Source organism: Dendrobates tinctorius, unplaced genomic scaffold (genome assembly GCF_039654945.1).
Source record: "Dendrobates tinctorius isolate UK_male_01 unplaced genomic scaffold, ASM3965494v1 ptg000179l, whole genome shotgun sequence".
NCBI lineage: Eukaryota > Metazoa > Chordata > Amphibia > Anura > Dendrobatidae > Dendrobates > Dendrobates tinctorius.
In genome coordinates this window covers 3729246-3752335 of record NW_027361846.1, presented here as the reverse complement: position 1 = coordinate 3752335, position 23090 = coordinate 3729246, and the positions used below count along the sequence as shown (strand labels likewise).

Sequence of the window (23090 nt, the reverse complement as noted above, 5' to 3'; positions counted from 1 at the left end):
GCAAAAAGCCGCATTAGACACGGACCAATGATTCTCTATGGGGTCCCTTGCACCAGCCGTATATTTCTCCTCAGTATCCTACGCTCCATGCCACTCGCAGCATGCTGCGATTGTCAGCGTACTAAGCCCGTAATACGCCAATGCAAGTCTATGGGTGCGCAAAAAATACGGATTACACACGGAGCACACATGTGACCTGCGAGAAATACGCACCCGGTGTCTTTTAGCCAAGCCGGCAATTCAGTGCACGATACAGTAAACTCACACTGACAGGTTTAATAAAGAAACGAAAGAATAGATATATACACATAGAATACATATATATATATATATATGTATAATATATATGCATTCTATGTGTCTATATCTATTCTTTCATTTCTTTATTAAAACTGTCATAGGGCTCCATTATATGTCCATTTTGCAAGCCTGCGAGAAAATCTCACCATACGGATGCCATACGGATTACATACGGATGCTGACATGCGCAAAATACGCGACCACACCTTGATTACGGATGACATACGGAGCACTGTTTAGGGGTCTGTCATCCGTATTACGCATGTAAAATACTGACCGTATTTTGCGCAGGTTAGTGTGACTCCAGCCATAGCCAGGATGTGTGAGAACCGGACGCACAGATTCTATGCCATGTAGAGAACTCTGTGTCCTCAGTGTGACTGGAGCAGCTCTCTCCTCCCCTCTCACAGCAGATCTGATATATAGCCAGGATGCGTGAGAACCGGACGCACAGATTCTATGCCATGTAGAGAACTCTGTGTCCTCAGTGTGACTGGAGCAGCTCTCTCCTCCCCTCTCACAGCAGATCTGATATATAGCCAGGATGTGTGAGAACCGGACGCACAGATTCTATGCCATGTAGAGAACTCTGTGTCCTCAGTGTGACTGGAGCAGCTCTCTCCTCCCCTCTCACAGCAGATCTGATATATAGCCAGAATGTGTGAGAACCGGACGCACAGATTCTATGCCATGTAGAGAACTCTGTGTCCTCAGTGTGAATGGAGCAGCTCTCTCCTCCCCTCTCACAGCAGATCTGATATATAGCCAGAATGTGTGAGAACCGGACGCACAGATTCTATGCCATGTAGAGAACTCTGTGTCCTCAGTGTGACTGGAGCAGCTCTCTCCTCCCCTCTCACAGCAGATCTGATATATAGCCAGGATGTGTGAGAACCGGACGCACAGATTCTATGCCATGTAGAGAACTCTGTGTCCTCAGTGTGACTGGAGCAGCTCTCTCCTCCCCTCTCACAGCAGATCTGATATATAGCCAGGATGTGTGAGAACCGGACGCACAGATTCTATGCCATGTAGAGAACTCTGTGTCCTCAGTGTGACTGGAGCAGCTCTCTCCTCCCCTCTCACAGCAGATCTGATATATAGCCAGGATGTGTGAGAACCGGACGCACAGATTCTATGCCATGTAGAGAACTCTGTGTCCTCAGTGTGAATGGAGCAGCTTTCTCCTCCCCTCTCACAGCAGATCTGATATATAGCCAGGATGTGTGAGAACCGGACGCACAGATTCTATGCCATGTAGAGAACTCTGTGTCCTCAGTGTGACTGGAGCAGCTCTCTCCTCCCCTCTCACAGCAGATCTGATATATAGCCAGGATGTGTGAGAACCGGACGCACAGATTCTATTCCATGTAGAGAACTCTGTGTCCTCAGTGTGAATGAAGCAGCTCTCTCCTCCCCTCTCACAGCAGATCTGATATATAGCCAGAATGTGTGAGAACCGGACGCACAGATTCTATGCCATGTAGAGAACTCTGTGTCCTCAGTGTGAATGGAGCAGCTCTCTCCTCCCCTCTCACAGCAGATCTGATATATAGACAGGATGTGTGAGAACCGGACACAGAGATTCTATTCCATGTAGAGAACTCTGTGTCCTCAGTGTGAATGGAGCAGCTCTCTCCTCCCCTCTCACAGCAGATCTGATATATAGCCAGGATGTGTGAGAACCGGACGCACAGATTCTATGCCATGTAGAGAACTCTGTGTCCTCAGTGTGAATGGAGCAGCTCTCTCCTCCCCTCTCACAGCAGATCTGATATATAGACAGGATGTGTGAGAACCGGACACAGAGATTCTATTCCATGTAGAGAACTCTGTGTCCTCAGTGTGAATGGAGCAGCTCTCTCCTCCCCTCTCACAGCAGATCTGATATATAGCCAGGATGTGTGAGAACCGGACGCACAGATTCTATGCCATGTAGAGAACTCTGTGTCCTCAGTGTGAATGGAGCAGCTCTCTCCTCCCCTCTCACAGCAGATCTGATATATAGCCAGGATGTGTGAGAACTGGACACACAGATTCTATTCCATGTAGAGAACTCTGTGTCCTCAGTGTGAATGGAGCAGCTCTCTCCTCCCCTCTCACAGCAGATCTGATATATAGCCAGGATGTGTGAGAACCGGACACAGAGATTCTATTCCATGTAGAGAACTCTGTGTCCTCAGTGTGAATGGAGCAGCTCTCTCCTCCCCTCTCACAGCAGATCTGATATATAGCCAGGATGTGTGAGAACTGGACACAGAGATTCTATTCCATGTAGAGAACTCTGTGTCCTCAGTGTGAATGGAGCAGCTCTCTCCTCCCCTCTCACAGCAGATCTGATATATAGCCAGGATGTGTGAGAACCGGACACACAGATTCTATTCCATGTAGAGAACTCTGTGTCCTCAGTGTGAATGGAGCAGCTCTCTCCTCCCCTCTCACAGCAGATCTGATATATAGCCAGAATGTGTGAGAACCGGACACAGAGATTCTATTCCATGTAGAGAACTCTGTGTCCTCAGTGTGAATGGAGCAGCTCTCTCCTCCCCTCTCACAGCAGATCTGATATATAGCCAGGATGTGTGAGAACCGGACACACAGATTCTATTCCATGTAGAGAACTCTGTGTCCTCAGTGTGAATGGAGCAGCTCTCTCCTCCCCTCTCACAGCAGATCTGATATATAGCCAGGATGTGTGAGAACCGGACACAGAGATTCTATTCCATGTAGAGAACTCTGTGTCCTCAGTGTGAATGGAGCAGCTCTCTCCTCCCCTCTCACAGCAGATCTGATATATAGCCAGGATGTGTGAGAACCGGACGCACAGATTCTATTCCATGTAGAGAACTCTGTGAACTCGGTGTGAATGGAGCAGCTCTCTCCTCCCCTCTCACAGCAGATCTGATATATAGCCAGGATGTGTGAGAACCGGACACAGAGATTCTATTCCATGTAGAGAACTCTGTGTCCTCAGTGTGAATGGAGCAGCTCTCTCCTCCCCTCTCACAGCAGATCCGATATATAGCCAGGATGTGTGAGAACCGGACGCACAGATTCTATGCCATGTAGAGAACTCTGTGTCCTCAGTGTGAATGGAGCAGCTCTCTCCTCCCCTCTCACAGCAGATCTGATATATAGCCAGGATGTGTGAGAACTGGACACAGAGATTCTATTCCATGTAGAGAACTCTGTGAACTCGGTGTGAATGGAGCAGCTCTCTCCTCCCCTCTCACAGCAGATCTGATATATAGCCAGGATGTGTGAGAACCGGACACAGAGATTCTATTCCATGTAGAGAACTCTGTGTCCTCAGTGTGAATGGAGCAGCTCTCTCCTCCCCTCTCACAGCAGATCTGATATATAGCCAGGATGTGTGAGAACCGGACACAGAGATTCTATGCCATGTAGAGAACTCTGTGTCCTCAGTGTGAATGGAGCAGCTCTCTCCTCCCCTCTCACAGCAGATCTGATATATAGCCAGGATGTGTGAGAACCGGACACAGAGATTCTATGCCATGTAGAGAACTCTGTGTCCTCAGTGTGAATGGAGCAGCTCTCTCCTCCCCTCTCACAGCAGATCTGATATATAGCCAGGATGTGTGAGAACCGGACACAGAGATTCTATGCCATGTAGAAAGCTCTGTGTCCTCAGTGTGAATGGAGCAGCTCTCTCCTCCCCTCTCACAGCAGATCCGATATATAGCCAGGATGTGTGAGAACCGGACACAGAGATTCTATTCCATGTAGAGAACTCTGTGTCCTCAGTGTGAATGAAGCAGCTCTCTCCTCCCCTCTCACAGCAGATCTGATATATAGCCAGAATGTGTGAGAACCGGACACAGAGATTCTATGCCATGTAGAGAACTCTGTGTCCTCAGTGTGAATGGAGCAGCTCTCTCCTCCCCTCTCACAGCAGATCTGATATATAGCCAGGATGTGTGAGAACCGGACACAGAGATTCTATGCCATGTAGAAAGCTCTGTGTCCTCAGTGTGAATGGAGCAGCTCTCTCCTCCCCTCTCACAGCAGATCCGATATATAGCCAGGATGTGTGAGAACCGGACACAGAGATTCTATTCCATGTAGAGAACTCTGTGTCCTCAGTGTGAATGGAGCAGCTCTCTCCTCCCCTCTCACAGCAGATCCGATATATAGCCAGGATGTGTGAGAACCGGACGCACAGATTCTATGCCTCCCCTCTCTCAGTTGACCGTCCCAGCTTTTATGCACTGATCAGCAGCTGAGTATCATTTCATGTCTTCTCCTTCCTTCTCTTCAGGTTGCTCATCTGGCTGCAGCTCCGCTCATTTTCACTGCTCTTTGGGTAAGTGCATACCCTACATTCATCGTTGTGATGGGCACGATGACTGCGGTGATTTCAGCGATGAGAGGGGATGTTCCTGTCCATCCTGGGACTTTCAGTGTCCAGAGGGGCTGTGTCTGTCCAAGAAGAGAGTGTGTGATGGCCACCAAGACTGCAGCAACGGAGCGGATGAGACTCTGTGCACAGGTAACGCAGGTCGGGAACCTCTCGGGATGTCAGTGTAATTGCCCCAATTCAGCCAGCTAGCAGAAAAGACTGAAGATGTAAGCGGTGACCCAGCAGCCTCCACCAGTGGTGATCTCCACCATGTGTATGTGTGGGTGATGATGGATGCACAGTGTGGAGATCCTGAGCATGTCCATGGTCTCATCTTGATGGTCATATGTGAGTTGTCATCATTCCTGATAATGGCAGCAGTCTGTTGTTTCAGGACTCGGGACGTGTTCTCCGGGGTTCTGGGTCTGTGAAGATGGATCCTGCATCCGGCAAGATAAGTTGTGTGACGGTAAATATGACTGCATGGATGACTCCGATGAGGAAGCGTCCCGGTGTACAGCTCCACCTCCGGAGAAGACGCGGATAACGCCATCGGGACCCTCCAGTCACACGTCAGGTGAATAATGACACACCATGGGGACAGTCCGTACTCTCCAGCCAGTCAGTCATTGTCTCGTGGATTGCAGCCTTCAGTCACAGGATCTTTTCTCATTGCAGATCTGTGTCACCTATTAATTTAGATCCCTGTCTCTTTCTTCTGTAGCTGAAAATCCTTGTCTGCAATCACTTTTGATTCCTGTTTGCTGTATCTCTAGATCCCTGCCTGTGTCTCTCTAGATCCCTGCCTGGGTCTCTCTAGATCCCTGCCTGTGTCTCTCTAGATCCCTGCCTGTGTCTCTCTAAATCCCTGCCTGGGTCTCTCTAGATCCCTGCCTGTGTCTCTCTAGATCCCTGCCTGGGTCTCTCTAGATCCCTGCCTGTGGTCTCTCTTGATCAGTGGTCCCCAACCTTTTTTGCACCAGGGACCGGCTTCAAGCAAGACCATTTTTCCATGGCTTTGAAGGGTGGGGCAGGGGCGGGGCTTTGGTCATGTGAGGGCGGGGTATATATATTATGATGGCCCCACACATATACACAGTATATAGCTTAGCTCAGGGATTCTCACCTACACAATATACATCTCTGTTCACAGTATATAGCTTAGGTCAGGGGATGCTCAGCTATACAGCTCTGGTTACAGTATATAGCTCAAGTAGCTCAGATTGGGAATGCGCATATATATATATATATATATATATATATATATATACACAGCAGCTATCACAGGCGCACGAGTCCGTACTGACTGAGTGTGCTGCTGAATGCGCGCCTTCCATCTTCTTAGGCTACTTTCACACTTGCTTTTTTTTTGCAGCGCGTTTTTCCTGCAAAAAAACGCATGGAAAAAACGCATACAAATGCTGCGTTTTTTTCAAGCATTTTTATGCGCATGCATGAAAAAAAGCAGCGTTTTTATGCGTTTGTATGCGTTTTTAGTGCGTTTTTACCGCGTTTGCGGTTTTTTCCAACATTAGTTAGCCTCAAAAATCAAGATAGGGTTAGGAGTAACACTAACCCAAACCATGACTTTACTAACCCTAACCCTTAACCAAACCCTACTAACCCAAACCCTAACCCTAAACCCCCTTAACTAACCTTAACTCTAACCCAAACCCTTAATTTCCATTGTCTAACCAATGGTCAGCAAAAAAACGCATACATGAGCATGCCAATGCGCACGTATGCGCACCCATAGACTTACAATGGGTGTCTTGCTGTAAAAAAACGCATTGCGCGCATGCGTTTTTTTGAGGCAAGTCGGACCCCCCAAAAATGCAACAGTATGCATTTTGTGCACCCGAGCGCACACCACAAAAAACGCATGCGAGTAAAAACGCATACAAACGCATGTGTATGCGCACATAAGCGCATCCCATGCAAAATACAGCGCAAAAAAACGCAAGTGTGAAACCAGCCTAAGCTTGCCCCACGCTTCCCTGATGCAGCAATCAGCGTTAGGCCAATTGCAGCCTTGCAGCCAATCAAAGCACGGAGCTGCCCGGCCAATGAGTGGCTGCCACTCCCCGGACACTCCCACTACACAGTGGACACGTAAATTTAAAGGGGCCGGCAGCTACCGCAGATCACACAGTCAGTGCTTAGTGTTGATTTGCACCGCGGATCAGTGGTTGGGGACCCCTGCACTAGATCCCTGGCTGCTGTTTATCTAAACCCCTGCTTCATGTCGTTCTACACCGCTGTCGCTTTGCATTGCTGTCTCTTTTCTTTTGCTTGTTGTCGCTCTAGACTACTGTCTCGAGTCCTGTGGCTCCAGATTATTGCCTTTTGTTGCTCTAGATGCCTTCAAGCTGTCGCTCTAGATAACGGTCTTTTTTCCCTCACTGTTGCTCTAGATTCCTGTCTGCTTTTATTCTGGCACTCTAGATCACTGTCTGCTTTCTCTCACTGTTGCTACAGATTACTGTCTGTTTTCGCTCACTGTTACTCTAGATTCCTGTTTACTTTTATTCGCTGTCACTCTAGATTGCTGTCGGTTTTCAGTCACTCTAGGTCACTGTTTTTGTTTGCGGTCGCTCAAGATCACTGCCTGCTTTCACTCGCTCTCGGTCACTGCTTTCACTCGCTGTTGCTGTAGATTGCTCTCTGTTCTAGGTCGCTGTCGGTCTTAGTTCTGTGTCACTCTAGATCACTGTCTGCTTTCGCTTGCTGAGGCTTTAGATTGCTGTCTGTTTTCACTCGCTCTTGGTCACTGTCACTCTAGATCATAGAATCATAGAATCATAGAATCGTAGAGTTGGAAGGGACCTCCTGGGCCATCTGGTCCAACCCCCTGCTCAAAGCAGGATTCGCTAAATCATCCCAGTTAGATGTCTGTCCAGCCTCTGTTTGAAGACTTCCATTGAAGGAGAACTCACCACTTCTCGTGGCAGCCTGTTCCACTCATTGATCACTCTAACTGTCAAAAAGTTTTTTCTAATATCTAATCTGTGTCTCCTCCCATTCAGCTTCATCCCATTGCTTCTAGTCTTTCCTTGTGCAAATGAGAATAAAGTTGATCCTTCTACAATGTGACAGCCCTTTAGATATTTGTAGACAGCTATTAAGTCTCCTCTCAGTCTTCTCTTTTGCAAACTAAACATTCCCAAATCCTGCAACCTTTCCTCATAAGACAGGGTTTGCAGACCGGTCACCATTCTGGTCGCTCTTTTCTGAACTTGCTCCAGTTTGTTGATGTCTTTTTTAAAATGTGGTGCCCAAAATTGGACACAATATTCCAGATGAGGTCTGACCAAAGAGGAGTAGAGGGAAATAATTACTTCACGTGATCTAGACTGTATGCTTCTGTTAATACATCCTAGAATTGCATTTGCCTTTTTTGCTGCTGCATCACACTGTTGACTCATATTCAGTCTGTGATCTATTAGTATACCCAAGTCTTTTTCACATGTGCTGTCACTTAGCCCTATTCCTCCCATTCTATATATGCTTTTTTCATTTTTATTGCCCAGATGTAGTACTTTGCATTTCTCCCTGTTAAAAAACCATTCTGTTAGTTGCTGCCCACTTCTCCAGTTTATTTAAATCTTTTTGAATCCTCTCTCTCTCTTCTCTAGTATTAGCTATCCCTCCTAGCTTTGTGTCATCTGCAAATTTAATCAGTTTACCCTCAATTCCTTCATCTAAATCGTTGATAAAGATGTTGAACAATACAGGGCCCAGGACAGAGCCCTGTGGTACCCCACTTGAGACATTCTTCCAACTGGATGTGCAGCCATTTACGACCACTCTTTGGGTCCGATCACTAAGCCAGTTATGAATCCACCTAACAGTTGCCTTGTCCATTCCATACTTAGTCATTTTTTCAATAAGGATTGTATGAGACACTTTGTCAAATGCTTTGCTGAAGTCAAGATATACTATATCTACAGCATTTCCTTGATCCACCCAATCAGTGATACCGTCATAGAAGGAAATTAAATTAGTCTGACATTACTTATTAGTTAGAAACCCATGCTGACTCTGTTTAATCACTTCATTCTTATCCAGGTATTGACATACATGTTGTTTAATAATTTGTTCAAAGATCTTTCCTGGTATAGAAGTCAGACTCACCGGCCTATAGTTGCCTGGGTCCACCTTCTTCCCCTTTTTGAAGATAGGAACAACATTTGCTCTTCTCCAGTCTTCTGGCACTTCTCCTGTTCTCCAAGAATTTTCAAAGATTATGGAGAGGGGTTCAAAAATTTCTTCTGCTATCTCCTTCAGTACTCTGGGGTGTAATTCATCTGGACCTGGAGACTTGAATACATTTAGGTTAGCTAAGTGTTTCCTCACTATCTTTCTGTTTATAGATATCCTGGATTCTTCTATTCCCTTAATAGGACAGTGAATAACAGTTGATGTTACATTTCCTTTCTGAGAGAAAACAGATGCAAAATAGGAATTTAAAAGTTCAGCCTTCTCAACATCCTGTCTTACCATTTCATCATTTTCATCCTGTAAAAATCCTATAGCATCTTTGACAATCTGATTTCTCACGCTGTCACTCTAGATTGCTATTTGCTTTTATTTGCTGTTGCTCTATCTCACTGTTTTAATTCACTGTCACTCTAGATTGCTGTCGGCTTTTATTTGCTGTCGCTCTAGATTGCTATCTGCTTTCACTCGCTCTAGATCACTGTCTTCTTTCTCTCACTATCACTCTAGATTGCTGACTGTTTTCGCTCGCTATTGGTCATTGTCTTTTTTCTCTCACTGTCACTCTAGATTGCTGGCTCTTTTTGCTCGCTCTCGCTCTAGGTCATTGTCTGCTTTCTCTCACTGTCACTCTGGATTGCTGGCTGTTTTCACACGCTCTAGGTCACTGTCTTCTTTCTCTCACTGTCACTCTAGATTGCTGGCTGTTTTCGCTCACTCTCGCTCTAGGTCACTGTCTTCTTTCTCTCACTGTCACTCTAGATTGCTGGCTGTTTTCGCTCGCTCTCGCTCTGGGTCACTGTCTGCTTTCTCTCACTGTTACTCTAGTTTACTGACTGTTTGCTCTCGCTCTAGGTCACTGTCTGCTTTCTTTCACTGTCACTCTAGATTGCTGGCTGTTTTCGCTCGCTCTTGCACTAGGTCACTGTCTGCTTTCTCTCACTGACACTCTAGATTGCTGGCTGTTTTCGCTTGCTCTAGGTCACTGTCTTCTTTCTCTCACTGTCACTCTAGATTGCTGGCTGCTTTCTCTCGCTCTAGGTCACTGTCTACTTTCTCTCGCTGTCACTCTAGATTGCTGGCTGTTTTCGCTCGCTCTCGCTCTAGGTCACTGTCTTCTTTCTCTCACTGTCACTCTAGATTGCTGGCTGCTTTCTCTCGCTCTAGGTCACTGTCTGCTTTCTCTCATTGTCACTCTAGATTGCTGGCTGTTTTCGTTCGCTCTCGCTCTAGGTCATTGCTTTCTCTCACTGTGACTCTGGATTGCTGGCTGTTTTCGCACGCTCTAGGTCACTGTCTGCTTTCTCTCACTGTCACTCTAGATTGTTGGCTGTTTTCACTCGCTCTCGCTCTAGGTCACTGTCTTCTTTCTCTCGCTATCACTCTAGATTGCTGGCTGTTTTCGCTCGCACTCGCTCTAGGTCACTGTCTTCTTTCTCTCACTATCACTCTAGATTGCTGGCTTTTTTCGCTCGCTCTTGGTCACTGTCTTTTTTCTCTCACTGTCACTCTAGATTGCTGTCTGTTTTCGCTCGCTCTCGGTCACTGACTTTTTTCTCTCACTGTCACTCTAGATTTCTGGCTGTTTTCTCTCGCTCTAGGTCACTGTCTTCTTTCTCTCACTGTCACTCTAGATTGCTGGCTGTTTTCACTCGCTCTCGCTCTAGGTCACTGTCTTTTTTCTCTCACTGTCACTCTAGATTGCTGGCTGTTTTCACTCACTCTCACTCTAGGTCACTTTCTGCTTTCTTTCACTGTCACTCAAGATTGCTGGCTGTTTTCGCTTGCTCTCGCTCTTGGTCACTGTCTTTTTTCTCTCACTGTCACTCTAGATTGCTGGCTGTTTTCACTCACTCTCACTCTAGGTCACTTTCTGCTTTCTTTCACTGTCACTCTAGATTGCTGGCTGTTTTCGCTTGCTCTCACTCTCGGTCACTGACTTTTTTCTCTCACTGTCACTATAGATTTCTGGCTGTTTTCTCTCGCTCTAGGTCACTGTCTTCTTTCTCTCACTGTCACTCTAGATTGCTGGCTGTTTTCATTCGCTCTCGCTCTAGGTCACTGTCTTTTTTTCTCTCACTGTCACTCTAGATTGCTGGCTGTTTTCGCTCGCTCTCGCTCTAGGTCACTGTCTTCTTTCTCTCACTGTCACTCTAGATTGTTGGCTGTTTTTGCTCGCTCTCGCTCTTGGTCACTGTCTGCTTTCTCTCACTGTCACTCTAGATTACTGACTGTTTTCGCTCGCTCTCGGTCACTGTCTACTTTCTCTCACTGTCACTCTGGGTTGCTGGCTGTTTTCGATCGCTCTTGCTCTAGGTCACTGTCTGCTTTCTCTCACTATCACTCTAGATTGCTGGCTGTTTTCGCTCGCTCTCGCTCTTGGTCACTTTCTTCTTTCTCTCGCTGTCACTCTAGATTGCTGGCTGCTTTCTCTCGCTCTAGGTCACTGTCTGCTTTCTCTCCCTGTCACTCTGGGTTGCTGGCTGTTTTCGCTCGCTCTCGGTCACTGTCTGCTTTCTCTCACTGTCACTCTAGATTGCTGGCTGTTTTCGTTCGCTCTCGGTCACTGTCTTCTTTCTCTCGCTGTCACTCTAGATTGCTGGCTGTTTTCGTTCCCTCTTGGTCACTGTCTTCTTTCTCTCGCTGTCACTCTAGATTGCTGGCTGCTTTCTCTCTCTCTAGGTCACTGTCTGCTTTCTCTCACTTTCACTCTAGATTGCTGGCTGTTTTCGTTCGCTTTCGGTCACTGTCTTCTAACTCTCACTGTCACTCTAGATTGCTGGCTGTTTTCGTTTGCTCTTGGTCACTGTCTTCTTTCTCTCGCTGTCACTCTAGATTGCTGGCTGCTTTCTCTCGCTCTAGGTCACTGTCTACTTTCTCTCACTGTCACTCTAGATTGCTGGCTGTTTTCGTTCGCTCTTGGTCACTGTCTTCTTTCCCTCGCTGTCACTCTAGATTGCTGGCTGCTTTCTCTCGCTCTAGGTCACTGTCTACTTTCTCTCATTGTCACTCTGGATTGCTGGCTGTTTTCGCTCGCTCTCTCTCTCGGTCACTGTCTGCTTTCTCTCACTGTCACTCTAGATTGCTGGCTGTTTTCGTTCGCTCTCAGTCACTGTCTTCTTTCTCTCACTGTCACTCTAGATTTCTGGCTGTTTTCGTTCGCTCTTGGTCACTGTCTTCTTTCTCTCGCTGTCACTCTAGATTGCTGGCTGCTTTCTCTCGCTCTAGGTCACTGTCTACTTTCTCTCACTGTCACTCTGGATTGCTGGCTGTTTTCGCTCGCTCTCGCTCTCGGTCACTGTCTTCTTTCTCTCACTGTCACTCTAGATTGCTGGCTGTTTTCGTTCGCTCTTGGTCACTGTCTTCTTTCTCTCGCTGTCACTCTAGATTGCTGGCTGCTTTCTCTCGCTCTAGGTCACTGTCTACTTTCTCTCACTGTCACTCTAGATTGCTGGCTGTTTTCGCTCGCTCTTGCTCTCGGTCACTGTCTTCTTTCTCTCACTGTTACTCTGGGTTGCTGGCTGTTTTCGTTCGCTCTCGCTCTAGGTCACTGTCTACTTTCTCTCACTGTCACTCTGGGTTGCTGGCTGTTTTCGTTCGCTCTCGCTCTAGGTCACTGTCTACTTTCTCTCACTGTCACTCTGGGTTGCTGGCTGTTTTCGCTCGCTCTCGCTCTAGGTCACTTTCTGCTTTCTCTCGCTGTCACTCTAGATTGCTGGCTGCTTTCTCTCGCTCTAGGTCACTGTCTACTTTCTCTCACTGTCACTCTGTGTTGCTGGCTGTTTTCGCTCGCTCTCGCTCTAGGTCACTGTCTACTTTCTCTCACTGTCACTCTGGGTTGCTGGCTGTTTTCGCTCGCTCTCGCTCTAGGTCACTGTCTACTTTCTCTCAATGTCACTCTAGATTGCTGGCTGTTTTCGCTCGCTCTCGCTCTAGGTCACTGTCTGCTTTCTCTCACTGTTACTCTAGATTGCTGGCTGTTTTCGCTCGCTCTCGCTCTTAGTCACTGTCTTCTTTCTCTCGCTCTCACTCTAGATTGCTGGCTGCTTTCTCTCGCTCTAGGTCACTGTCTGCTTTCTCTCACTGTCACTCTAGATTGCTGGCTGTTTTCGCTCGCTCTCGCTCTAGGTCACTGTCTGCTTTCCCTCACTGTCACTCTAGATTGCTGGCTATTTTTGCACGCTCTCGCTCTAGGTCACTGTCTGCTTTCTCTCACTGTCACTCTAGATTGCTGGCTGTTTTCGCTCGCTCTCGCTCTAGGTAACTGTCTTCTTTCTCTCACTGTCACTCTAGATTGCTGGCTGTTTTCGCTCGCTCTCGCTCTAGGTCACTGTCTGCTTTCTTTCACTGTCACTATAGATTGCTGGCTGTTTTCGCTCGCTCTCGCTCTAGGTAACTGTCTGCTTTCTCTCACTGTCACTCTAGATTGCTGGCTGTTTTCGTTCGCTCTCGGTCACTGTCTTCTTTCTCTCGCTGTCACTCTAGATTGCTGGCTGTTTTCGTTCCCTCTTGGTCACTGTCTTCTTTCTCTCGCTGTCACTCTAGATTGCTGGCTGCTTTCTCTCGCTCTAGGTCACTGTCTGCTTTCTCTCACTTTCACTCTAGATTGCTAGCTGTTTTCGTTCGCTTTCGGTCACTGTCTTCTAACTCTCACTGTCACTCTAGATTGCTGGCTGTTTTCGTTTGCTCTTGGTCACTGTCTTCTTTCTCTCGCTGTCACTCTAGATTGCTGGCTGCTTTCTCTCGCTCTAGGTCACTGTCTACTTTCTCTCACTGTCACTCTAGATTGCTGGCTGTTTTCGTTCGCTCTTGGTCACTGTCTTCTTTCTCTCGCTGTCACTCTAGATTGCTGGCTGCTTTCTCTCGCTCTAGGTCACTGTCTACTTTCTCTCATTGTCACTCTGGATTGCTGGCTGTTTTCGCTCGCTCTCGCTCTCGGTCACTGTCTGCTTTCTCTCACAGTCACTCTACATTGCTGGCTGTTTTCGTTCGCTCTCGGTCACTGTCTTCTTTCTCTCACTGTCACTCTAGATTGCTGGCTGTTTTCGTTCGCTCTTGGTCACTGTCTTCTTTCTCTCGCTGTCACTCTAGATTGCTGGCTGCTTTCTCTTGCTCTAGGTCACTGTCTACTTTCTCTCACTGTCACTCTGGATTGCTGGCTGTTTTCGCTCGCTCTCGCTCTCGGTCACTGTCTTCTTTCTCTCACTGTCACTCTAGATTGCTGGCTGTTTTCGTTCGCTCTTGGTCACTGTCTTCTTTCTCTCGCTGTCACTCTAGATTGCTGGCTGCTTTCTCTCGCTCTAGGTCACTGTCTACTTTCTCTCCCTGTCACTCTGGGTTGCTGGCTGTTTTCGCTCGCTCTCGGTCACTGTCTGCTTTCTCTCACTGTCACTCTAGATTGCTGGCTGTTTTCGTTCGCTCTCGGTCACTGTCTTTTTTCTCTCACTGTCACTCTAGATTGCTGTCTGTTTTCGCTCGCTCTCGGTCACTGACTTTTTTCTCTCACTGTCCCTAGATTTCTGGCTGTTTTCTCTCGCTCTAGGTCACTGTCTTCTTTATCTCACTTTCACTCTAGATTGCTGGCTGTTTTCACTCGCTCTCGCTCTAGGTCACTGTCTTTTTTCTCTCACTGTCACTCTAGATTACTGACTGTTTTCGCTCGCTCTTGGTCACTGTCTACTTTCTCTCACTGTCACTCTGGGTTGCTGGCTGTTTTCGATCGCTCTTGCTCTAGGTCACTGTCTGCTTTCTCTCACTATCACTCTAGATTGCTGGCTGTTTTCGCTCGCTCTTGGTCACTGTCTTCTTTCTCTCGCTGTCACTCTAGATTGCTGGCTGCTTTCTCTCGCTCTAGGTCACTGTCTACTTTCTCTCCCTGTCACTCTGGGTTGCTGGCTGTTTTCGCTCGCTCTCGGTCACTGTCTGCTTTCTCTCACTGTCACTCTAGATTGCTGGCTGTTTTCGCTTGCTCTCGCTCTTGGTCACTGTCTTTTTTCTCTCACTGTCACTCTAGATTGCTGTCTGTTTTCGCTCGCTCTCGGTCACTGACTTTTTTCTCTCACTGTCACTCTAGATTTCTGGCTGTTTTCTCTCGCTCTAGGTCACTGTCTTCTTTCTCTCACTGTCACTCTAGATTGCTGGCTGTTTTCACTCGCTCTCGCTCTAGGTCACTGTCTTTTTTCTCTCACTGTCACTCTAGATTGCTGGCTGTTTTCACTCACTCTCACTCTAGATCACTTTCTGCTTTCTTTCACTGTCACTCTAGATTGCTGGCTGTTTTCGCTTGCTCTCGCTCTTGGTCACTGTCTTTTTTCTCTCACTGTCACTCTAGATTGCTGGCTGTTTTCACTCACTCTCACTCTAGGTCACTTTCTGCTTTCTTTCACTGTCACTCTAGATTGCTGGCTGTTTTCTCTTGCTCTCACTCTCGGTCACTGACTTTTTTCTCTCACTGTCACTATAGATTTCTGGCTGTTTTCTCTCGCTCTAGGTCACTGTCTTCTTTCTCTCACTGTCACTCTAGATTGCTGGCTGTTTTCATTCGCTCTCGCTCTAGGTCACTGTCTTTTTTTCTCTCACTGTCACTCTAGATTGCTGGCTGTTTTCGCTCGCTCTCGCTCTAGGTCACTGTCTTCTTTCTCTCACTGTCACTCTAGATTGCTGGCTGTTTTCGCTTGCTCTCGCTCTTGGTCACTGTCTTTTTTCTCTCACTGTCACTCTAGATTGCTGTCTGTTTTCGCTCGCTCTCGGTCACTGACTTTTTTCTCTCACTGTCACTCTAGATTTCTGGCTGTTTTCTCTCGCTCTAGGTCACTGTCTTCTTTCTCTCACTGTCACTCTAGATTGCTGGCTGTTTTCACTCGCTCTCGCTCTAGGTCACTGTCTTTTTTCTCTCACTGTCACTCTAGATTGCTGGCTGTTTTCACTCACTCTCACTCTAGATCACTTTCTGCTTTCTTTCACTGTCACTCTAGATTGCTGGCTGTTTTCGCTTGCTCTCGCTCTTGGTCACTGTCTTTTTTCTCTCACTGTCACTCTAGATTGCTGGCTGTTTTCACTCACTCTCACTCTAGGTCACTTTCTGCTTTCTTTCACTGTCACTCTAGATTGCTGGCTGTTTTCGCTTGCTCTCACTCTCGGTCACTGACTTTTTTCTCTCACTGTCACTATAGATTTCTGGCTGTTTTCTCTCGCTCTAGGTCACTGTCTTCTTTCTCTCACTGTCACTCTAGATTGCTGGCTGTTTTCATTCGCTCTCGCTCTAGGTCACTGTCTTTTTTTCTCTCACTGTCACTCTAGATTGCTGGCTGTTTTCGCTCGCTCTCGCTCTAGGTCACTGTCTTCTTTCTCTCACTGTCACTCTAGATTGTTGGCTGTTTTTGCTCGCTCTCGCTCTTGGTCACTGTCTGCTTTCTCTCACTGTCACTCTAGATTGCTGGCTGTTTTCGCTCGCTCTCGCTCTAGGTCACTGTCTTCTTTCTCTCACTGTCACTCTAGATTGCTGGCTGTTTTCGCTCGCTCTTGCTCTCAGTCACTGTCTACTTTCTCTCACTGTTACTCTGGGTTGCTGGCTGTTTTCGTTCGCTCTCGCTCTAGGTCACTGTCTACTTTCTCTCACTGTCACTCTGGGTTGCTGGCTGTTTTCGTTCGCTCTCGCTCTAGGTCACTGTCTACTTTCTCTCACTGTCACTCTGGGTTGCTGGCTGTTTTCGCTCGCTCTCGCTCTAGGTCACTGTCTGCTTTCTCTCGCTGTCACTCTAGATTGCTGGCTGCTTTCTCTCGCTCTAGGTCACTGTCTACTTTCTCTCACTGTCACTCTGTGTTGCTGGCTGTTTTCGCTCGCTCTCGCTCTAGGTCACTGTCTACTTTCTCTCACTGTCACTCTGGGTTGCTGGCTGTTTTCGCTCGCTCTCGCTCTAGGTCACTGTCTACTTTCTCTCAATGTCACTCTAGATTGCTGGCTGTTTTCGCTCGCTCTCGCTCTACGTCACTGTCTGCTTTCTCTCACTGTTACTCTAGATTGCTGGCTGTTTTCGCTCGCTCTCGCTCTTAGTCACTGTCTTCTTTCTCTCGCTCTCACTCTAGATTGCTGGCTGCTTTCTCTCGCTCTAGGTCACTGTCTGCTTTCTCTCACTGTCACTCTAGATTGCTGGCTGTTTTCGCTCGCTCTCGCTCTAGGTCACTGTCTGCTTTCCCTCACTGTCACTCTAGATTGCTGGCTATTTTTGCACGCTCTCGCTCTAGGTCACTGTCTGCTTTCTCTCACTGTCACTCTAGATTGCTGGCTGTTTTCGCTCGCTCTCGCTCTAGGTAACTGTCTTCTTTCTCTCACTGTCACTCTAGATTGCTGGCTGTTTTCGCTCGCTCTCGCTCTAGGTCACTGTCTGCTTTCTTTCACTGTCACTATAGATTGCTGGCTGTTTTCGCTCGCTCTCGCTCTAGGTAACTGTCTGCTTTCTCTCACTGTCACTCTAGATTGCTGGCTGTTTTCACTCGCTCTCGCTCTAGGTCACTGTCTTTTTTCTCTCACTGTCACTCTAGATTGCTGGCTGTTTTCGCTCACTCTCGCTCTAGGTCACTGTCTTCTTTCTCTCACTGTCACTCTAGATTGTTGGCTGTTTTTGCTCGCTCTCGCTCTTGGTCACTGTCTGCTTTCTCTCACTGTCACTCTAGATTACTGACTGTTTTCGCTCGCTCTCGCTCTATGTCACTGTCTACTTTCTCTCACTGTCACTCTGGGTTGCTGGCTGTTTTCAATCGCTCTTGCTCTAGGTCACTGTCTGCTTTCTCTCACTATCACTCTAGATTGCTGGCTGTTTTCGCTTGCTCTCGCTCTTGGTCACTGTCTTCTTTCTCTCGCTGTCACTCTAGATTGCTGGCTGCTTTCTCTCGCTCTAGGTCACTGTCTACTTTCTCTCCCTGTCACTCTGGGTTGCTGGCTGTTTTCGCTCGCTCTCGGTCACAGTCTGCTTTCTCTCACTGTCACTCTAGATTGCTGGCTGTTTTCGTTCGCTCTCGGTCACTGTCTTCTTTCTCTCGCTGTCACTCTAGATTGCTGGCATTTTTCGTTCCCTCTTGGTCACTGTCTTCTTTCTCTCGCTGTCACTCTAGACTGCTGGCTGCTTTCTCTCGCTCTAGGTCACTGTCTGCTTTCTCTCACTTTCACTCTAGATTGCTGGCTGTTTTCGTTCGCTTTCGGTCACTGTCTTCTAACTCTCACTGTCACTCTAGATTGCTGGCTGTTTTCGTTTGCTCTTGGTCACTGTCTTCTTTCTCTCGCTGTCACTCTAGATTGCTGGCTGCTTTCTCTCGCTCTAGGTCACTGTCTACTTTCTCTCACTGTCACTCTAGATTGCTGGCTGTTTTCGTTCGCTCTTGGTCACTGTCTTCTTTCTCTCGCTGTCACTCTGGATTGCTGGCTGCTTTCTCTCGCTCTAGGTCACTGTCTACTTTCTCTCACTGTCACTTTGGATTGCTGGCTGTTTTCGCTCGCTCTCGCTCTCGGTCACTGTCTGCTTTCTCTCACTGTCACTCTAGATTGCTGGCTGTTTTCGTTCGCTCTCGGTCACTGTCTTCTTTCTCTCACTGTCACTCTAGATTGCTGGCTGTTTTCGTTCGCTCTTGGTCACTGTCTTCTTTCTCTCGCTGTCACTCTAGATTGCTGGCTGCTTTCTCTCGCTCTAGGTCACTGTCTACTTTCTCTCACTGTCACTCTGGATTGCTGGCTGTTTTCGCTCGCTCTCGCTCTCGGTCACTGTCTTCTTTCTCTCACTGTCACTCTAGATTGCTGGCTGTTTTCGTTCGCTCTTGGTCACTGTCTTCTTTCTCTCGCTGTCACTCTAGATTGCTGGCTGCTTTCTCTCGCTCTAGGTCACTGTCTACTTTCTCTCACTGTCACTCTAGATTGCTGGCTGTTTTCGCTCGCTCTTGCTCTCGGTCACTGTCTACTTTCTCTAACTGTCACTCTGGGTTGCTGGCTGTTTTCGTTCGCTCTCGCTCTAGGTCACTGTCTACTTTCTCTCACTGTCACTCTGGGTTGCTGGCTGTTTTCGTTCGCTCTCGCTCTAGGTCACTGTCTACTTTCTCTCACTGTCACTCTGGGTTGCTGGCTGTTTTCGCTCGCTCTCGCTCTAGGTCACTGTCTGCTTTCTCTCACTGTCACTCTAGATTGCTGGCTGTTTCTCTCGCTCTAGGTCACTGTCTACTTTCTCTCACTGTCACTCTGGGTTGCTGGCTGTTTTCGCTCGCTCTCGCTCTAGGTCACTGTCTACTTTCTCTCACTGTCACTCTGGGTTGCTGGCTGTTTTCGCTCGCTCTCGCTCTAGGTCACTGTCTACTTTCTCTCACTGTCACTCTAGATTGCTGGCTGTTTTCGCTCGCTCTCGCTCTAGGTCACTGTCTGCTTTCTCTCACTGTCACTCTAGATTGCTGGCTGTTTTCGCTCGCTCTCGCTCTTAGTCACTGTCTTCTTTCTCTCGCTCTCACTCTAGATTGCTGGCTGCTTTCTCTCGCTCTAGGTCACTGTCTGCTTTCTCTCACTGTCACTCTAGATTGCTGGCTGTTTTCGCTCGCTCTAGGTCACTGTCTGCTTTCTCTCACTGTCACTCTAGATTGCTGGCTATTTTTGCACGCTCTCGCTCTAGGTCACTGACTGCTTTCTCTCACTGTCACTCTAGATTGCTGGCTGTTTTCGCTCGCTCTCGCTCTAGGTCACTGTCTGCTTTCTTTCACTGTCACTATAGATTGCTGGCTGTTTTCGCTCGCTCTCGCTCTAGGTAACTGTCTGCTTTCTCTCACTGTCACTCTAGATTGCTGGCTGTTTTCGCTCGCTCTCGCTCTAGGTCACTGTCTTCTTTCTCTCACTGTCACTCTAGATTGCTGGCTGTTTTCTCTCGCTCTAGGTAACTGTCTGCTTTCTCTCACTGTCACTCTAGATTGCTGGCTGTTTTCGCTCGCTCTGGCTCTAGGTCACTGTCTTCTTTCTCTCACTGTCACTCTAGATTGCTGGCTGTTTTCGCTCGCTCTCGCTCTAGGTCACTGTCTTCTTTCTCTCGCTGTCACTCTAGATTGCTGGCTGTTTTCTCTCGCTCTAGGTAACTGTCTTCTTTCTCTCACTGTCACTCTAGATTTCTGGCTGTTTTCGCTCGCTCTCGCTCTAGGTCACTTTCTGCTTTCTTTCACTGTCACTCTAGATTGCTGGCTGTTTTCGCTCGCTCTCGCTCTAGGTAACTGTCTGTTTTCTCTCACTGTCACTCTAGATTGCTAGCTGTTTTCGCTCGCTCTCGCTCTAGATCACTGTCTTCTTTCTCTCACTGTCACTCTAGAATGCTGGCTGTTTTCGCTAGCTCTCGCTCTAGGTCACTGTCTGCTTTCTCTCACTGTCACTCTAGATTGCTGGCTGTTTTCACGCACTCTCGCTCTAGGTCACTGTCTTCTTTCTCTCACTGTCACTCTAGATTGCTGGCTGTTTTCGCTCGCTCTCGCTCTAGGTCACTGTCTTCTTTCTCTCACTGTCACTCTAGATTGCTGGCTGTTTTCGCTCGCTCTCGCTCTAGGTCACTGTCTTCTTTCTCTCGCTGTCACTCTAGATTGCTGGCTGTTTTCGCTCGCTCTCGGTCACTGTCTTCTTTCTCTCACTGTCACTCTAGGTTGCTGGCTGTTTTCGCTCGCTCTCGCTCTAGGTCACTGTCTGCTTTCTCTCGCTGTCACTCTAGATTGCTGGCTGCTTTCTCTCGCTCTAGGTCACTGTCTGCTTTCTCTCACTGTCACTCTAGAATGCTGGCTGTTTTCGCTCACTCTCGCTCTCGGTCACTGTCTTCTTTCTCTCACTGTCACTCTAGATTGCTGGCTGTTTTCGCTCACTCTCGCTCTAGGTCACTGTCTTCTTTCTCTCGCTGTCACTCTAGATTGCTGGCTGTTTTCGCTCGCACTCGCTCTAGGTCACTGTCTTCTTTCTCTCACTATCACTCTAGATTGCTGGCTTTTTTCGCTCGCTCTTGATCACTGTCTTCTTTCTCTCACTATCACTCTAGATTGCTGGCTTTTTTCTCTCGCTCTTGGTCACTTTCTTTTTTCTCTCACTGTCACTCTAGATTGCTGGCTGTTTTCACTCGCTCTCGCTCTAGGTCACTGTCTTTTTTCTCTCACTGTCACTCTAGATTGCTTGCTGTTTTCACTCACTCTCACTCTAGGTCACTTTCTGCTTTCTTTCACTGTCACTCTAGATTGCTGGCTGTTTTCGCTTGCTCTCGCTCTTGGTCACTGTCTTTTTTCTCTCACTGTCACTCTAGATTGCTGTCTGTTTTCGCTCGCTCTCGGTCACTGACTTTTTTCTCTCACTGTCACTCTAGATTTCTGGCTGTTTTCTCTCGCTCTAGGTAACTGTCTTCTTTCTCTCACTGTCACTCTAGATTGCTGGCTGTTTTCGCTCGCTCTCGCTCTAGGTCACTTTCTGCTTTCTTTCACTGTCACTCTAGATTGCTGGCTGTTTTCGCTCGCTCTCGCTCTAGGTAACTGTCTGCTTTCTCTCACTGTCACTCTAGATTGCTGGCTCTTTTTGCACGCTCTCGCTCTAGGTCACTGTCTGCGTTCTCTCACTGTCACTCTAGATTGCTGGCTGTTTTCGCTCGCTCTCGCTCTAGGTCACTGTCTTCTTTCTCTCGCTGTCACTCTAGATTGCTGGCTGTTTTCACTCGCTCTCGCTCTGGGTAACTGTCTTCTTTCTCTCACTGTCACTCTAGATTGCTGGCTGTTTTCGCTCGCTCTCGCTCTAGGTCACTTTCTGCTTTCTTTCACTGTCACTCTAGATTGCTGGCTGTTTTCTCTCGCTCTAGGTAACTGTCTGCTTTCTCTCACTGTCACTCTAGATTGCTGGCTGTTTTCGCTCGCTCTCGCTCTAGGTCACTGTCTTCTTTCTCTCACTGTCACTCTAGAATGCTGGCTGTTTTCGCTCGCTCTCGCTCTAGGTCACTGTCTGCTTTCTCTCACTGTCACTCTAGATTGCTGGCTGTTTTCACTCGCTCTCGCTCTAGGTCACTGTCTTCTTTCTCTCACTGTCACTCTAGATTGCTGGCTGTTTTCGCTCGCTCTCGCTCTAGGTCACTGTCTTCTTTCTCTCACTGTCACTCTAGATTGCTGGCTGTTTTCGCTCGCTCTCGCTCTAGGTCACTGTCTTCTTTCTCTCACTGTCACTCTAGATTGCTGGCTGTTTTCGCTCGCTCTCGCTCTAGGTCACTGTCTTCTTTCTCTCGCTGTCACTCTAGATTGCTGGCTGTTTTCGCTCGCTCTCGCTCTCGGTCACTGTCTTCTTTCTCTCGCTGTCACTCTAGATTGCTGGCTGTTTTTGCTCGCTCTCAGTCACTGTCTTCTTTCTCTCACTGTCACTCTAGATTGCTGGCTGTTTTCGCTCACTCTCGCTCTAGGTCACTGTCTGCTTTCTCTCGCTGTCACTCTAGATTGCTGGCTGCTTTTTCTCGCTCTAGGTCACTGTCTGCTTTCTTTCACTGTCACTCTAGATTGCTGGCTGTTTTCGCTCGCTCTCGCTCTAGGTCACTGTCTTCTTTCTCTCACTGTCACTCTAGAATGCTGGCTGTTTTCGCTCACTCTCGCTCTCGGTCACTGTCTTCTTTCTCTCACTGTCACTCTAGATTGCTGGCTGTTTTCGCTCGCTCTCGCTCTAGGTCACTGTCTGCTTTCTCTCGCTGTCACTCTAGGTTGCTGGCTGCTTTCTCTCGTTCTAGGTCACTGTCTGCTTTCTTTCACTGTCACTCTAGATTGCTGTTTTGTTTTCGCTCGCTCTCGCTCTAGGTCACTGTCTTCTTTCTCTCGCTGTCACTCTAGAATGCTGGCTGTTTCGGCTCGCTCTCACTCTAGGTCACTGTCTTCTTTCTCGCACTGTCACTCTAGATTGCTGGCTGTTTTCGCTCGCTCTCGCTCTAGGTCACTGTCTTCTTTCTCTCGCTGTCACTCTAGAATGCTGGCTGTTTTCGCTCGCTCTCGCTCTAGGTCACTGTCTTCTTTCTCTCACTGTCACTCTAGATTGCTGGCTTGTTTTTGCTCGCTCTCGCTCTAGGTCACTGTCTTCTTTCTCTCACTTTCACTCTAGAATGCTGGCTGTTTTCGCTCGCTCTAGGTCACAGTCTTCTTTCTCTCACTGTCACTCTAGATTGCTGGCTGTTTTCGCTCGCTCTCGCTCTAGGTCACTGTCTTCTTT

General features: G+C 47.9%; 1 protein-coding gene across 1 annotated transcript in view; it reads left to right on the top strand.

Moving 5' to 3' along the window:
• The window catches only part of LOC141054879 (SCO-spondin-like), a 463576-nt gene that overhangs the window by 105251 nt on the left and 335235 nt on the right, over positions 1-23090 (top strand). The window contains exons 30-31 of the mRNA XM_073551763.1: positions 4580-4842; positions 5039-5237. Of these exons, the coding sequence (XP_073407864.1) occupies positions 4580-4842; positions 5039-5237 (462 nt within the window). The remainder of the gene's footprint in view (positions 1-4579; positions 4843-5038; positions 5238-23090) is intronic.